At 40.8% G+C, this 17,426-nt stretch overlaps 2 protein-coding genes across 2 annotated transcripts; both read right to left on the bottom strand.

Annotated features, from left to right (window-relative positions):
* Positions 1–4: 4 nt before the first annotated feature.
* On the bottom strand, positions 5–9,368 carry LOC111225703 (zinc finger FYVE domain-containing protein 1-like). The gene is made up of 11 exons (XM_022750725.1): positions 7,895–9,368; positions 7,279–7,783; positions 5,852–6,066; positions 5,610–5,716; positions 5,410–5,518; positions 5,180–5,277; positions 4,831–4,948; positions 4,536–4,706; positions 4,137–4,317; positions 3,910–4,023; positions 5–2,388 (listed from the first exon to the last, which is right to left on the bottom strand). The coding sequence occupies exons 1-11, from the start codon at positions 8,402–8,404 to the stop codon at positions 2,156–2,158; spliced, it is 2,361 nt and encodes a 786-aa protein (XP_022606446.1). The 5' UTR covers positions 8,405–9,368; the 3' UTR covers positions 5–2,155.
* Positions 9,369–10,339: 971 nt separating this feature from the next.
* On the bottom strand, positions 10,340–15,803 carry LOC111225971 (rho-related GTP-binding protein RhoV-like). The gene is made up of 5 exons (XM_022751040.1): positions 15,774–15,803; positions 15,498–15,577; positions 11,017–11,285; positions 10,875–10,933; positions 10,340–10,789 (listed from the first exon to the last, which is right to left on the bottom strand). The coding sequence occupies exons 1-5, from the start codon at positions 15,801–15,803 to the stop codon at positions 10,340–10,342; spliced, it is 888 nt and encodes a 295-aa protein (XP_022606761.1).
* Positions 15,804–17,426: the final 1,623 nt, after the last annotated feature.

Below are 17,426 nucleotides of genomic sequence, written 5' to 3'. Positions count from 1 at the left end.
ATAATTTTCCCTCACTTTATCCGGGGCTGAAGTGTTGGAGAGGAGAGGAAGCAGAGCTCATAATGCACAGGCGTGCACACGATCTATTCCTCCCACATACAGTACAGTAAGTGGTATGACACAGGGAGATTTAAAACACAAACACACACACACACACACACACACACACACACTAAAGACATGGAGGCAATTTCAGATTATGTTTTGACAGACGGGAGCTGATACAACTTTAATCATATGCAAATCTTCCACCAATTCAGCAAGTGTCCACACACATCACTGTTTCAAGTTAGTTTCCAACATTTTAAAATGCATTGATCATTCCTGCTTGATTTGTAGTGTGTAGGTGAGTGTTCATAGTAGCACCCAACCTAGTCGAAGACTGGACACCACAAAGGATATCTGAAGCAACAGACTGCACACATTTGCATGGGAATGAAGTCCAGTACAAGTGATCTGACATGATGTATTTCCTATTCTATCCTGTGCAATATTAGAATCTCAGAGGAGGGTGTGTGTGATGCAACATTCAGACAGATAAATCTATTTTGAGACAAGGCAGACACAACATCTTCTCATCAGACATCAGAACCAAAAAGTTCCACGTAAGGAGCAAAGGGAGAATTAACTTTATCTACAAAGCTTACAATCGACAGACCCTTTTTTTCTCATTTTTAACAATAAAATACAAGCATATGTGTTAAAGGCATCACCTTGTGCTTTGTATGATATCCACACGTAACAGTCTCATTACTCAATAACAAAAAAGTAATGATGCAAGACAAGTTAAAGCTCTCAGTCACTAAATATGGTTCAATATCTCATCATTGCCACATTTGAGCATCTGTTTTTCTGTGTAATGCTGAAAGACAAAAAAAAAAAACTATGGCGAGAAAGGGTGGTTCAGATACGGTCACTACAAAGTACATAAATATCTACATAGTAACTAATGTCAAACAAAACAGAAAAATAAAATATACAATATCTTTCAATAACAGATGTAAAATAACGGACAAACTAGCTGTGATGAGCTGAACAAGGAGTTCTTATCCTGTCAGACTTGGAGGCGTGAATGTAACATGTAAAACTGGTTTGAAGACAAATGTGGATATTACTCAGTTCTGCAGAACAATATCCATACACCCTAGCAAACATCAACTGTAAATATTTAAAAAACAATTAAAATCAAGGTGTCAAGAAAACAAATTTGAACATTAAATACCTACATTTCATAGCATGTATACACGCTTGGTAAAAGAAATAGTGAGGTTTATTCAGAGACTGTCCTCTGAACAAGTAAAAGGCCATGGATCGCTCAGACTGTCATGCATGCCAGAGTGCTAATAAGTAATTTTTTTTTTTTCTTCAATACATAAATAATTTTCAACATTTCAAATGTACACTCCTCTAACATAGTTCTATGTCTTCATACAACCACAAAGTACATGATAAAATATAAACATTATACCAGCACAGATATACAGTGACCTGAATGATTTTTGGCACACCAGATATCCACACTCTAGAACCCTAGATTTCAGCTCAGTCTGGGACAGACTGGATATCTGGGTTTTGGCCATCGTAAGCAACAGCCTATAACAGCTGAAAAAGGCTTAGTGCAAAAACTAAAATGTTGCAATACAGCATGCAATGGAGCCTGCAGTTATACCTGCACGGATGTAAAATATCCCCTTGCGATTACACGTACTACATCAGAAAAACAATGCTCAATAATAAGAATTGCTGGACACTAATCACACCAACCGCATGGGGTTCTCAACTATCTAATATTCTTTAAATGTTTTTTTTAATATTTTCTGATAGTAGAAAAATAGCTGAACAGCCTTATTTAACGTAAAATCAGGGATTTGTGTCGATAAGAATCAAAATATTCACTCTGTGAATAATCAGAGTGGAAATGCAGGTTTCACACTCAGTCAAGTAACTAACATGTTCTGGCTGTTCTACAAAGGCCACAGGAACTCAGAAATCCCAAATCTGCTAAATGTCCTATATATATATATATGCCTAAAAACTTCCTTGCCACAGATACAAGACAGAACCATTGGAGTAACGGAGGTAAAGCAGTGACAGACTGCGAGCTGAGTGAGTGAGTGGTTCTCTCCGGTGCTCTGAGGAAGGAAGGCCGTCCCTGTTAAAGTTCTCCAGGTTTCTGGTTGCAGCTGGTGCACACGCGCACGGGGTGGTCCCAGCCCCGTGAAGGAACCGGGCGACGCTCTGGGGAGCAGTCGTCACACACTCCTTGGCCACAGGCACGGCAGTGATGCTTGGACAGTTTGGCAGTGAACTCGCGCTGGCAGTTGTGGCAGGACAGGATGTCCTGGTCAGGCACCCAGTAGGCAGGACGGGCTGCATCTTTCACTAGGCCTACAGGGAACACAACACAAATAAACACTTATTGTTTGTGGTGTAAGGTAACAGTTTGTGTTTTACATTTACTACACACACTGTAGTCATTTAAGTCACTTAGCCACTTTAAACTTTATAGTGTGGACAAAAAAATCAATATCACAGTTACGTCTGTTAGCTTAGCTTAGCATTGAGACTGGAAACAGCGGGAAACAGCTAGCCTGGCTCTGTCCAAAGGTAATACATCCTGCGTACTAGTGCCTACAAAGCTCACTAATTAGCATGTCATATCTAAATGTCATGTCATGTTTAAATCTGTTTCATTCCTGGAGTCTCCGCCGGTCGCCTGGCAACGACATAAACCTCTGTAAAACTCGTATTTCTCAAGATGCCGAACTATTCCTTTAATTTAGAGGTGCATACACTTGATGTGCCACTTCCATTACACTTAGTTTTACTCTGCAGTACCTCCATTCATTTGTATTCACACAGTATTTAAAATATTTTACTTGTATCAGTCAAGTATTATATAACTTCTGCCTCTACTGTTGATATTAAAACACTTTCAAATCTCAGTTATCAATGCTTTATTTTAGCTTTATTCATGCTGCCTACTCCTCACTACTGTCTGAAATGCACTGAAACTCCAGGTAAAATGAAATCCTTAGCTGTCTTGGATCCAGTTACCATGGAAACACAAAAACAAGATTTGGATTTGTAAATAAGAAGGCTAATTTTGTTGTGATTGGAGCAGACCTTGCTCTGGGGTATTTTTGGGATGGTGTTGGGTATGGAGAAGTTTTCAGCAGGATATCAGGTTATCAAAAACATATTGATCAATGTACTTTAGTAGTAATTGTTTTTGGATCTTCTTTACAGAAGCTTCTCATATTAGTTGTTATAAAAATGTTATTTTCATAAACACAGGACCAAGGTGCAGTCACGATGTAAGTGCAGAGTATGGAAGTGAGCAATACTGAGCAGTCACTGAGATCTGTCATGTAAGCAACTGCAAGATAAATAGCAAAGGTAATTTATAGCTGGAAGCCTCATAAAATGAAATGGAAATGGCCTGTAAACATTTAGCTGGCAAGAATAACACATTAAAGGCAAATGCAAATTTTGCATTTGAACCCCTGCTTAATGAAACAGACAAAACCTGATTATTTCAATGTCATTTGTCTGAGAGTATTTTTTCAACACATTAGTCATATCAATTGTTTCTTTGATCTGTGACATTTGCATGTTTTACAATGAGTTAAAAGAGACCTGTGAACTTTTTGGTAATGGACAGGTTCTGTTACAACTAGGTTATTAGCTCATCCCATATTCCTTATAAGGAGGGCTTTGCCGGCTCCTGCATAACATCTTGGAGAGCTCAAACTAGAAACAAGACCTCATTGCTTCTCTTTCTTGCTGTACATAAATATGATACACCTCTGCCACCAGAGGGCATTGTATCCATACACTCACATTTACTGGGTCATTTACCCTGGTTACATAACATTCCTCTTTAGGTTTGTTTTGGGCAGCACTCACCAAGTGGGATGTCAATAGCAGTCACCACAACCCCTATGGTGTTGGTGACTGCCTCTCCAACCTTCCTGGCCAGGGTTCCACCTTCTTCCTCTTCAAGCTCTGCTTCAAGCAGCTCTGTACAAAGAAAATATCTTTGCTCAAGTCACAAAACACCCAACATCAATGGCTTCATAACACACAGATGACGAAAAACAGGGGACATTTGACATTATTGAGGGAGTGTGTACCTGCATATGTGGCTCTCTGCTCGAAGCAGACGTCACAGACTCTGACAGGGCCAAGACCCCAGCCTCTCTCAGGGACGGGTGCAGCTTTGGAAGAGCAGCCATCGCAGAAACCCTCCCCACAGGCACGGCAGTGATGCTTGGTGTCGTTGTCCTGGAAGACTGCATGACACTTATGGCACACCTTACACAGGAGAAAAATAACAACAGACACTGTTATTGACCAAGAGCTAGAGGGAGGAGGATGCAATCCGAGTCCATCCAAGTTTTATCTTGTGACCTGCAAACATAGACATGTGTAATAGGCACAGAACACCAGACAGTAAACATCCCCCTGGACACTAAAGTGTTGACTTGGCTGTTGGTGGCGGGTGGCAGAGGGTGGGGCTGAGTGTCACTCACCAAGATGAGGGAGTTGGGTTTCCAGTAGGCTGGGGCGATCTGATCTGTCAGCCAAGAGGTGACGGCCTTGGCAGGCTTGACACTGAGCTCTGACACAGACTGGGCCACTAGGTTGACTCCATCTAGAAGGCGCTGTGCTGCATTGCTATTGTCCTTTAAAAAGCCATCCGACTGCAAATAGAAGACAGGTTTTTTTCTACATCAGTAAATGATGGTTATCAATATGTGTAATTCTAGACCTATTTAACCAACATTCAATGTTGGTTAAATAAATGAAATAGCTTGTTCCTCTTACCCCTGGCCATACATGCTGGATCTCAGTGCGGACAACTGTATCCACAGGGTCCTGGTTCCCATACCAGTACTGACGGCTCCGATAGATCACTCCACAATTGGGACATTCAATAACATACCTGAACATACACACACACAAATGTACAACTCTGTCAAAATATGTGAAAATGTTACTACGTGCGTTTAAGGTATGATTTGCTGTGGTACATGTAGGTTAGTGTGAACAGAAAAATTAGATTTTAGTTCAGAGTCTGGAACACCGGTGCTAAAATTGGGCTCTGGAAAGGTAACATAAGCCTAACCTAACCCTAGTTACATGTGACCCTGCAGGTCATTCCCCTGCTACTCACCCAGACCAAGCGTATTTGGCAAGGCCCATCCATGGAGAGTCTGAGGAAGCTGAGGTCTTGGGGACAACTATCACTTCCTTTCCTCCTTCATAGCAAGCCTGAGGTGATGCACCACACAATGATTTTAACATCAGGTTCATTAGTCAGGGAACAAGAGTAATTACAAAGTCAATGGTATAAAGAGACAACCCAGGTCTATCTTAGTGATACAGGTGAGCTATTGTTCTTACCTTACAGGTGTAAATGCGATTATCGTACTGAGCGGAGTAGCGACAGCGATGCTTCGCTTCATGGCACACTCCTTCTCCCAAGTGGTTCATGCTGTTCTTGCAGCCAGACCTAGAGCAGAAGTTATAATGTAAAAATAACTAAAAACAGCAAGAGAATGAATGTTAGATGAAAATGGATAAAGAAGACAAGAGTTACTGACCCACAACTGAGGCAAAGGCTGGAGCAGGTGAAGTACTCATCTGGAAAGAAGCAGCTGTGAGCTACCAGCTCACCTGTAATCTCCCCATTGAAGCGCTCACTCAGTGCCTGCAGGACGGAATCAGCAGATAAGAACAGAAAACGTACAAACTTACAGTTTTTGATTTGCAACAAGTAAGGCAAAATATAACCACAAATGAGTTAAAAGCAAACTGGAGGCCAGTAGACTTTATCCAGCCCTACCTGCAGGGCTTTGAAGATGACCACAGGTGTGCGTGGAGAACGGGTGGCGTTGTTATCCAGGAGCTGTTCCAGTTTATTCTGCAGGCCACGGAAGTCGGTAGGTGGGCTGAGAGTCTGAGTGCCCCAGTACTGGACAGAGCTGAAGGCCTCTGGAAAACGGGAAAGCTTCCGGAAGCGCTCCAACAGCAGCCGATCTACCGACTCGGATGACTTATCTAAAACAACACAAAGATGGAGAGGGTATTACTGCAGATATTCTACTTGTACCCATTTTGGTATAAGGGAGAAAAACACTGCATTCCTGAAATATCAACGTGTTGAGAAAGTTGTAGCCATCAGTTCAAAAGATCACATGTAGCTCATTACATTTGTTGTCTGAAGTCTATAAGGCTCATGCCAGTTTTCTATCATGTTTTAGCACATTTACAACAAATCATGTGTACTTTATACACCAAAACATACCATGTTTTGAATGCACTTTTCTCCTTCATAAGCAGTGATTCTTTTCTTGCAACCTACTTGAGTGTGGTAATGCACCACAGTGAACATCAGGCTTTTTTTTTTATTATTTGTCAGTTATTTTATTGCTGAATGGAAATGGAGCAGAGTTCTTACAATAACCTGTATTTACACCTTTCAGCAATAACATATAGGCAGGTATGATGCTGATAGTATGGCTTGTATGCCTTTCTTCTTTTGCTATTTCTCTTATGTTGCTTTTATGTATTGTGTGTGTTTTAATGTGAAATTGTTGTTGTTGTTTTTTTCAATGTGAAACTGCTTGTGATGCCATCTTGCCAGGACTCCCTAGAAGAAGACATCCTGTATCTCAATGGGACATTCCTGGCTAAATACATAGGGTAGCTAAATAAATAAAATGCTCACTATGGGGGATTTCCCTAACTGAAGCAAACTGCAAGTCGCTGCAAGTTGATTTTCATATCACTGCAAACTGAATAAAACCCAGTGGCTGCATGGTAGTTATAAAAAAAAAACTTTTAAAATTGCATGTTTTACAGTAATGTAAAGTTTGAGTTGTAGCAAGTGGACTAAAACACAGAAAACCTGGTATTATCATTCAAGCGTGTAACTACAGTTGTAAGTATGTGTCATTTTTGACTTCACTGACACAGTTTTCGGTTTAGTTCAAGAAGCAGTGTTTACACATTTCTTATAAAGTTGGAATGCCGATTGCTACCTCCAGTGATGAAAGGCAGAGAAACAATGCAAGCTATTTGCTAAACCTGTAACTATCCGCTGTGTTTAACCTTTAGTTTACTTTAAAGAGACTGCCTCTCATCCTTTACAGTGATGCAGGCCTACATTTATGGCGATACAGTCACAATGTGCTGGTCTAACTTGTCTAATACATGTTTAACAGATGAAGTAATTATATTTCTTAGAATAGAAGTGGCGAGATATTTTACCTGAGCCAAGCAACTTAGTGTGAACTGTTTCATGGAAGATAACCACCGCAGGGCCCAGGGTGGACAGTGGGACATCCAGGCCACAGCGGGCCGTCGTGGCCTTCAACTCCTTGGTGAAATGCTTCAAGTAGGCGTCTGAGGCGTCCCCAAGGAACTTGAAGAGGTCATCATGAAGACGGTCAGCATGGGTGCGATAAATGATGAGGTCGGAGATGGCGAGTACCTTGAGCAACAGACGGGTTCTCTGGCCCTGTTTGGAACTGTTTCCAAGCAGCCCCTCCGTATCGATGACCACTACTTTGTGGATGGGGTCAAATGCCGCCCACACACCCACTGTACACGATTCTTGTGTGGGAGAAGTCTTGAACACTTCTCTCCCCATAAAGAATGTGTGGTTGAGGGTGTGAGATTTGCCCTCTCCTGTGTTACCAAAGATTGACACCACCTTCAGCAGCTGGTCGGGGTCGCAGTTCAGGCTCTTCATAAACAAAGCTTCATCTTTTATCTTTGAAAGAACAAGAGAGAGGTGGAAATAAGTTACTTAAAATGTTTTTTTTAAAAAGTACAAGTGTACACAAAGCGAAGAGACATTTTGATATTTGATTCTGTTCCTCACCTGCATTTCCTCATTCTCATCAACCAAGAGAAAACTGGAAACCTTCTCCAGGAGTTTTGCTCTCTGAGATTTGATGTCATCAGCGATTTGAACAGCAGGCTGAACAGGTGTCTGGACAGAGTTGACCTCTGCACGTTTGGGTGGTGGAGGATAAGATGTGAGCTGGTGTTTTTTCTTGTTGCTTCCACTGTGGGTGCGCTTCTGACAGTCTTGGCACAAGTTAACTTTGCAGTTCTGACAGCGGACCACGGATCTATGGCGTTTGCCATTGTCTCCATTACCTCCTTTACAGTTGTCACAGTAAGGGACATGTCCCGGACCTATCTGAACCCGTTCATGGCTCTTCAAATGCTCCTGACTGTGGAGCTCAAACTCACAACGAACACACTGCAGGCTTTTGCATTCATCACATTCAAATGCAGCCTCCTCAGAGCCACCACAGGCATAACTTTCTTGACATATTAGACTTGTATTAACTCCCTTTTCTGAAGATGAGCCATGCCCACTCATCGTTTCCTACAAGGTCAACTTGAATACTGAGCAATGCTTATTGGTACAGCTTTGGCAACAGCACCAGCTATTTCCAATAGCAGTTAATGAAAAATGCACAACATATGGTATTACTTAACTAAGCTGAAATGACCAAATACAGTGACTAAATCAACTTATAACAGCTGCATGTTAATAGGCCTGATGATTCACTGACTTTAACAACGAAGTCTCAACAACAATACATACAATTAATCAAATTAGATTTCGCATGAAAAATAACTTCATAAATTTTAAACACTTAAAAACAGGTTTATTAATGTAATTTAGTGCAACTAACAGTGACGCAATGAAATAGGAACAGTCGTCTCCTTGAATTACAGCTGATATCTTTTTACTACTAACACTTAACGTGTTCGTGCATTGAGGTTAGCAAATTGCTGCAGCATAACATAAAATAAGTGAGCGAATAAAACTATGAAATAACACAGAAACCTGTAAAGGTAGCGTGTACCGACCAAGACAATGAACTCTCCCTGAAGAGATGAATGTACAAATGTTGATGCTAACAACAGGCTAGCTAGCAAACTGACCCTCAATAGCTCGCTAGCAAACTCGGTAGACTATTTGGTATGCAAACATAAATACTTAGCTTACAGCTAGCTAGTTTCGTCGGACTGCTTTAACTTTTTCCAAAGAAAAGCTGTAATTAGAGAGCCACCAAGCCCTAACAGTTCATAGCCGTCCAAACAAGCAGCTAGCCTCCGGTCTGTCAAGTGAGCTGTAACAACATATCAACAAAAACAACAACCAGTCGATGTCAAAAGCTGAGGTATCCGCGGACTCTTTTACTTTAAAACGAGAGACAAATCCGTGCGATTACGTTTAAAAAGTCTTTTAAAAGTGTTACTCTGTTTGAATCCTTCCGAGCAGTGTCATTGTTTTGTTCTTCAGTCCCCTCCCTGGCAGATTTCTTCTCTAGCTACGTTATTTTGTTGCCAGGTCAGATCAGCTGATCAGAGTATTTTCAGTCACAGGGTCAGAGGATGGTGAAAGTGCGGTTGCATGATGGGAAACGTAGTTCTACGAGACAGGCCGCCCTGTTTGTGTTCTGTGCAGTTGCCAATCTATTATTACGTTATATTATATCATATTATATCATATTATATTAACTTCTTATACTCGGTTATTTCTTTGTTTGTTTTTCTAATCTTCTGTGGTATAAAAGTACATATGATAATACTGATGATATAAAACTGAGGAAATGATCTCTGAGAAAATTAACAAAATCAAATAGTTTGATCGTTTGAGTAAGTGTTGGACAAAGTGTTCAGTAAATTTTAATGAATTTAAAATCTTGATCATCATTGTATCTAAGAAAATTCCACATGGGTGGGTATTTTAAAAGTTGCCTAATTGTTGGAAACATGCCTCAACATACAGTAAGCTTTCAAACAGAGGACGGATTTAAATGGCTTTTGTCTTGTAAAGTAGCACTTCAAAGTATCAGCAGGTGACCATTTGTCCCAAATGGCACTTTGTGTTTTCCCTCCATTTCCTCACTGACAGTATCTTCCACTGCAGGATCTACAGAAGTCTTTTAGATTTATTCATTAAAGCCATTTTCAATGATTGAAAGAAAGAACAGGAATATGTCTTACACTGTAGTGCATTTATTACAAAACCTTTACTCACACACACAAAAATATGAACAGCAACACACAAAACATGAAACCAAGAACAGCAAGGGGAAAAGAGCAGAATATATAACCTTCTTAATACAGTGATGATCACATTTCTTACAGAATAAGCATGGATGTCAACACAGGCTTTAAGTCCAGTTCTTAAAGTGCACAATCCACATTTTGCAGAGAGATGTTTCAATAAAAATGCATAGTTTGTCAAAAAAAAAACTTAAAACAGTGTCCACCAAGCTCTCCACTCTTTGATTCCACATCAGATGTATCTGAAGATTTTCCTCCATCCACAATCACAAAACGTCTTTAAACGTCTAAGCAGGCCGAGCTTTTTAGATTTAGTGCCAGTGTTCTTGTGCTTAATGGCAGCAGACACAGCACAATCAAACACATCTTTGAGATTGTGTTGTGTTAGAGCTGAACACTCCACATAGTCATGAGCTCTGATCCTGTGTGCCAGCCTTCTGGCCCGGCTGAAGTGAACTGGTTTGGTGCGTCGCTGGTCCAGATGAATAAGGACGTCCACATTGTGGCGAAGGTCTGATTGAGTTCCAACAAGAACGATGGGAGAAGTTGGGTTGCCGGCACGGATCTGAGGGATCCATTTGGAGGTGATGTTGTCAAAGGAGACAGGGTTGACCAGGCTGAAGCAGATGACAAAGACATCCACATGGGCATAGCACAGAGAGCGGAGGTGGCCAAACTCCTCCTGACAGATCAAATGATGAGAGATGAGGAGCAGAGGACTAAAACTGGTCTGTGAAAGAAATCATAATGTGGTGCGGAAAATTTACCTGACCAGCTGTATCTATCAGTTTAACTCGAGTTGGGATGCCATTCACATGAACCATACCTGGAAGTTGAGTAGAAATGAATATAAGTTTTATTTCTGAGTCCAGCAGCTGTTGACCTTTAAACAAAATAACCTTAACTCACCAGTGAAAACATCAAAAGCTGTTTGTCTGTACTCGCTGTTGTATCCATTGAAGATGTAGCTGATGATCATGCTGGTCTTCCCCACAGCTCCATCGCCAACCAGCATGCAGCTCAGCTCTTCCCTCAGTCTGTTTGGTTTATCATGTCTCTGACAGGCCTGCGCCATCTTTCCTTGTATTATTACTCCATTATCCCAGCAGTTTGAGAATCCATGCAGGAGTGCAGTGTTACAGTAAAAGATGTTCGCTCCCCCAGGGGCTGGAGGACACCTCGATTTGAAAGAACAAAGGCGCCCAATCAGAGGAGTGACCCCCCCCAGCTCTTTGACTGTTTCCCTTTGATGGAGATTTACATAGTCACTCCCACCAAGATAGGCTGACCACTAGCAAAGGCCAGCTCATCTGACCTTAAAAACAGTACAGTATTATGAAGGAATAGATACTATTATTTATAGATCAGCCAACTTAGACTCTTGTTTTTAAATATATAAATTTAACTATCTATTTTAACTTTATATCTTCATATAAATAAAGCCAACCCTCATAAATGAGAAGCGATAATGTGGTTTTCTTTAAAAAAAACTTATCTCCGCTGGTGCAATTGGACTGAATTAATGCAGTAACGGGTGTAATACAGATGTTGGTCAATAGAGGGAAGTGTTGCTCCAGCGTCCTCTGCTTGTTTGTATCAATCTTGTGCTTCATCCAGGCACAGCCGTCAGTTTCCTCTTGCATTTTCTTCTTTAAGGTTGATGATTGATGAGTGAAAAACATCATATCACAGTAACTTTGCGTTACAGAAATCTTAAACTTCCACATTTGGTTGCATTAGAACAAAATTCAGTGTTGTGAAGGCACTGGAAGGCAGCGTTACTCTCTCATGTGAAAGGGCAAAGAGCACAGCTGAGGGGGGCATTGTTAGACTGTCACCAGCTGATTTTTATAGCAGAAACTTCATGTGCCATGTTTCATCCTGTCTTTTCCAGGGTGACTGGGTTCAGAAATATAAACATTCACTTTACAGATTACACTGCACTACTACTATTAGCACCAACAATAATAGAATCAGTAATAATAGCAATAATAACAGCATCAACATATTCAGTTTTGACCAAAACACCAACACCTGCCTCTTTTTACGGAACTGCTTTTGTTGCTCAACTGTGGGATTTATGATTGGTGTTAAGACATGTGCAGGTGTTGATGCACATAGTCAAATTTGCTTATGATCAAGCCTTCAGACCATCACCACACTGTATTTCTGTGCCTGGCCCTTACCCTTGTGAAGTACCGATAATAGCAATAATAGTACCATTGTCTTACTGTTGGTATTTTTGCTTTTACAAAACTCACCTGCTCATATTATTTTGAGACATTAAGGAGGAGGCTTTGTTCATTTTTTGCTCAAACTCAAGAACTCACAATCCACATTTTCTGCTCCACAATATCACAGCTGTAGCAAAAGATTTGCACAAGCATTGTAAGATGTGGTTTTAGAGAGCGGGAAATGTTTGGGGGTGAAAATACAGCTTTAAACAAAGTGTTGTTCCTTATCTGTCTGAGCCTGCAGGAAACTGTGCGAGCATTGTGTTGTAAGGTCCCTGCTTCCTGTTTGCCGTTGTTTCTCACTCACTCGTTCTCTTCTCCCTTTCTCTCCCCCTTTTTCCCACCACCTGCGGTGTGAGTGATAGAGTGTATTCCCCATGGTAGGACGACAACATCTGGTCCCCCCCCCCACCCCACCCCCCCCAACCACCCCACCTTCCAAACACACATCGTGTTGCCAGCTCGACTCCCATGCTACACCTCTGACAGCTGTGAGTCACAATGCGGTTCCTTAATCCAAGGTAAATGTCAAACACAGGAAACAGCCTTTAAATATCTCTACATCCAAAGATTCTTTTCCTGTAACAGCTTCTTTTATCATCATAGATCAACCAGTAAGCTGCTCTTCAGTGCTACAAATGCAAATACAGGCATTGTGAAACTGAATGCAAATCTGTTTGCAAGGTTTGCATGTACCTTAATTTGTGCAGCAGATGTCAGCAACGCGCTGATGACTTAAACTGTAGCTCAGTGACTAAAGATAGGGATGTGTATCTGTTACTGTAAACATGTTTTGTGTCTGCATTCTCACGCTCTCTCTCATTTTGCATGACTAGACATGCAGAAATGTATCCTGACACAGATTTATGGAGGTAATCTGCTTAGTAAGGGTCTCTCAGTGTGTGCAGTTTAGGAGAGGCCCCAATCTACACACAGCACACACACACACAAAAAAAATTCTGCTCATGCTGACTGACCAAAATTTTATACAAAGATAAACTATAAGATGCAGCCAAATACCCCCTCACGTTTCCCGTCAAGCATCGCTCTGGTTGTTACAAAGTAAGCAGCGGGATCTGACTGAAGTTTCAGTCACATATCAAATCTAACAACAATAGAAAAATCTGCCAGATAGGTGTTAAAAGATTATGCTCCTCCCTAAGCCAGAGATCAGCATGGCACGTTATAGACAGGGGCACAAAACAAGTGGCTAACACAGAGATGAGGCGATAAACAAGCCATTTGCATAACATTTCCTGCATAATGTGCCTTTAAGTAGATACTGCCTAGGCTCTTAAGTGGTGAGGATTAGATAGGGATGGGTGCCTCCATCATACTGAGACCCCACATAATGGAAACGCTTTCCCTCGCCTTCTTTAGTTCCTAGGTGTTACTTGAGGGTCACGGCTGGGACACAGTGTCACTTGCTTTACATATATTCGATGTAATCTCTTTGACAATGTTTGCAGCCCAATGTCAAAGGTTCTGACCTGCTTGGTAGAATTGGACACAAAACATAGTCGACGGTGGATTATCTTGAAGCCTTGTGTTGAACCCTTGGGACGCAGTTTTAACCCCTTTACTGATGCGCCACATTTCAACATATGTGCATGTTGAGCCACTAAATATTACTCCCTGAACAAGTTTCACATTCCAGACGCTTGTAGCAGGCCTACAAATACACAGCATGTTACCGCTAAGGATCTACAACCATGCTAACAGCTCTGAGGCTGTAGTAGTAGGAGTAGTAAAAGCTACCAAACAAAAACACCCGATAACGATCAAAACCACAATGTGAACTTTATGTTAGTGGTAGAGGAAAAGTCAGGGGATCACCAAAGTCTTTCGAATTCATCTTCTGTGGAACATGAATGTCTGCATCAGATTTCATAGCAATCCATCCAATTGTTGTTGTTGTTGTTGTTGAGCTATTTCAGTGTTAAAGTTAAAGTTAAATTCCCATTTATCCTCATACTACTTATACAGTATTACCCAGAGCACTGGTTTGAGTGGTGGGGTTTCGCCATGAGAGTCATACCGTGTATATCTCCAGTTTATTGGCAACAGGATACAGCCCCCCTCCCAGGTCAACTCGAATTCTAGCACCTTGTGGTCACTTCACAAAGTGATTCATGGGAATCCAGACCACTGTGGATCTCTCCCACCTCTGCCCTACCTCCTAGCCGACCCCTGTTCACATTCTTGACTTGCAGCCAACAGTTATTGCAGGAAAGCATAAACTCTGACTGTGAATACATTGTGATCGTGTGAATCGGATATACTTCCTTGCCTTTTTTGTTGGATCAGTGCATTTGCAGTTAATCTGAATCAATTTCATAACAAGTATTGTATCATTTGGATGTGAACCAGCTTAGGGTAAACCAGCCTGTCCCAGTTTTTAAGTAAAGCCTGAGTGTTTTGGGGCTTTTGTTGGCCAGCAAGCATCCCTGTCAATTTAGTTACTACTGCTCCATTAAACCCTGGCAGGGGTCCAGGAGCAGTGGACTAATCCCCCTTGTACCCTCCAGAGAGCATCACAGGGGGTCAGTTCTCTGTCCCACGTGGGATACACAGTATAGACTTGCTCCAAAACTGTCAGACAAGAATCCCTGCATTGATCGGCTTGGTGGTGACAAGAGGAATATGCACATTAATTTGTAAAATATTAGATTTAACACACATTTAAAGTTACAATGTGGAACTTTTCCACATTAAAATATCTAAAATGACTAGTCCTGTTATATATTTTTTGAGTTGTGTACATACATCATCCCAAATGTTTCCAGCAATTCTCAAAAAAAAAAAAGAAAAGTGATTATGTAGATGTCATTCTGTCGCCTATCAATGACATCATATCCACTATGTACATGGGTCAGAGTTGTGGTTGCCTGCCAGAAGCTCAAAATGGACTTTTGTAGAAGTAGTTTTTAGCCACATACACTTTTAACATCTTGGTCGTTTTCAACTATATATTTTAACCAGATGAAGGATTTTAGTCATCGGACGTCTGGATCTTAAGTTATCACTAAAAACAACAAAAAAAACAGGCAAATGTTAGACAGCTCAGTTCCCGGCTGCTGGTAACCTGCCCTGTGTCTGCCAAAGAGCATCTGCGAATCTGTAACTTTTGTAAGTGAAGCTGCTTTATTCATTTACCGGCTGTCATACCCTGGTCCGTTCTTCGTGGAGGACACCTCTGCGGTTAATTCGTCTGCCGGTAAAAACCTGCTGAACGTCTGGTTCAGAAGTTATCAGAGAAACAATCTGAGGAACAAAGGTTAGTAGCAACCCTTCCCTGACTCTCGTGTCCACTGTACAAAACACTGACTTTAAATGTGAAAATAACTAAGTCATTGTTTTTAACGGTTATAATCACCGGGTCCGTCTCCTGAACGACTGACACAGAAGGAAATCAAAACGGGAGAAGTTTACGGTAACGGTGGTGAAGACAACGACTCCCATGATCCCACGCTATTCATGACGTCACTCAACGCCGTCAAGCATACTAACTTAAAAAAAAAACTGAAGTTGCTCTTACCAAAAAAATGACGGAAGTACCGTGTAAATGAATAATCTTAAGTCGCTTTTGTATTTTTGTTAGCTTTGGACAGGGCTAGGCTAGCTGTTTTCCAGTTTCCAGTCTTCGTGTTAAGCTAACCGGCTGCTTGCTGTAGCTTCATATTTACTGTACAGACATGAAAGCGGTATCAGTCTTCTCCTCTAGCTTCCAGCAAGAAAATGTATTTCCCAAAGTGTAGCTTTCCTCTAACAAAAATTAAATAATAATTATCATAGTATATGTTAAACTGAGCAGCTAATTAGCAGAAGTAGAATGCAGATCAATATAAAACAAAATTTTATTAGGAAATATATAAGGTGCCTTGCAAAAAAATTTCCACAGCAAATTAAATGGTTAGTAAACTTCCTATGTGACGTGTTTCCCAAGACTGGGAATTACAGTGTGGATTTCCATGTTGAATACAGCGTCACCTGGTTCCAGGCCTACACGTGTCTGTGCATGTCTGTGATGAGCCTCATAATACTCTAACTGCTGTTTAAGTTGTTTCCCAGTCATAGCTGATGACTATGTTAGTGAGAGAGAATGTCGTCCAGTCACAGATTTACAAAACATCAGGAAAAACCTGATGCTCATTGTTTCCAAGTGGGTCAGGTGTGATGGCACAGGTTTTGTCATGAGTAATTGAGTCTAGCCTTATAGTTTAAATTACTGATTTGCATGAAAAGTACAAAAGATTTAGAACTGAAGATTTTTTTTTCTTACAAAGCTATACAAATCAGAATAATTTCACATACAAATAAAAACATCAGTAACTCAGCGTCTGAATGTTTGATCCCAGGCATTACAGGGAACTGATAACAATATCAACAGGGATCTCACCCTTTGGCCTTTGAAGCATCTGTGTTTTCTTTTTATTTTAGTTTCAATTGGCTCCACATCAATCCACACAGCAGCATATGTTCTTGCAGAGCATGATTAGAATCTATTTAAACAGGAAATTCTGTCGCAATTGGCTGATTAACATGAGAACATGATCTTTTCAAAGGGATAAAACTTTCCAAACAAACACAAAGCATCATTATTTGCTATTACACAATTAGGAAACATTTGACTCACACTGGAATAAAAAAAAAAGTGTTGTGTGAAGCTTGTTTATGTTTGTAAACACTTAAGGAACAGGAACAAATGTCATGTTGGTGAGATTGTTTTTTTTTTTTTTTTTTACTTTTGCATTTAATAAATGCCTTTTCATTGCACAAGTTTAGCAAAACTTAACAATTAGTTCCAGATAAAAGGAGTGATTAGAAGATGAAATAAGCTTCTGGTAAATTTCATCAGAATAGAATGAAATGAAACCTTATAATTAGTGTTAAAATGTGCTAAGGTGGGGTTATAATTATACTCTAGCAAAGATATGTTTCCCTCTAAAAACTGCAGCATTGTTAGCTAAGTGTTTTGCAGCACAGAGACTGTCACAATGACTGTGCAGCTGCTTGACTGCGGGCTGCAGTCGAAAAAATGGCATTGATATCGAACCTCTGTGAGTGTGTGGGAAACAGAGCTCC

Source organism: Seriola dumerili, unplaced genomic scaffold (assembly GCF_002260705.1).
Source record: "Seriola dumerili isolate Sdu_G_001 unplaced genomic scaffold, Sdu_1.0 BDQW01000149.1, whole genome shotgun sequence".
NCBI lineage: Eukaryota > Metazoa > Chordata > Actinopteri > Carangiformes > Carangidae > Seriola > Seriola dumerili.
This window is presented reverse-complemented; position numbering and strand designations above follow the sequence as displayed.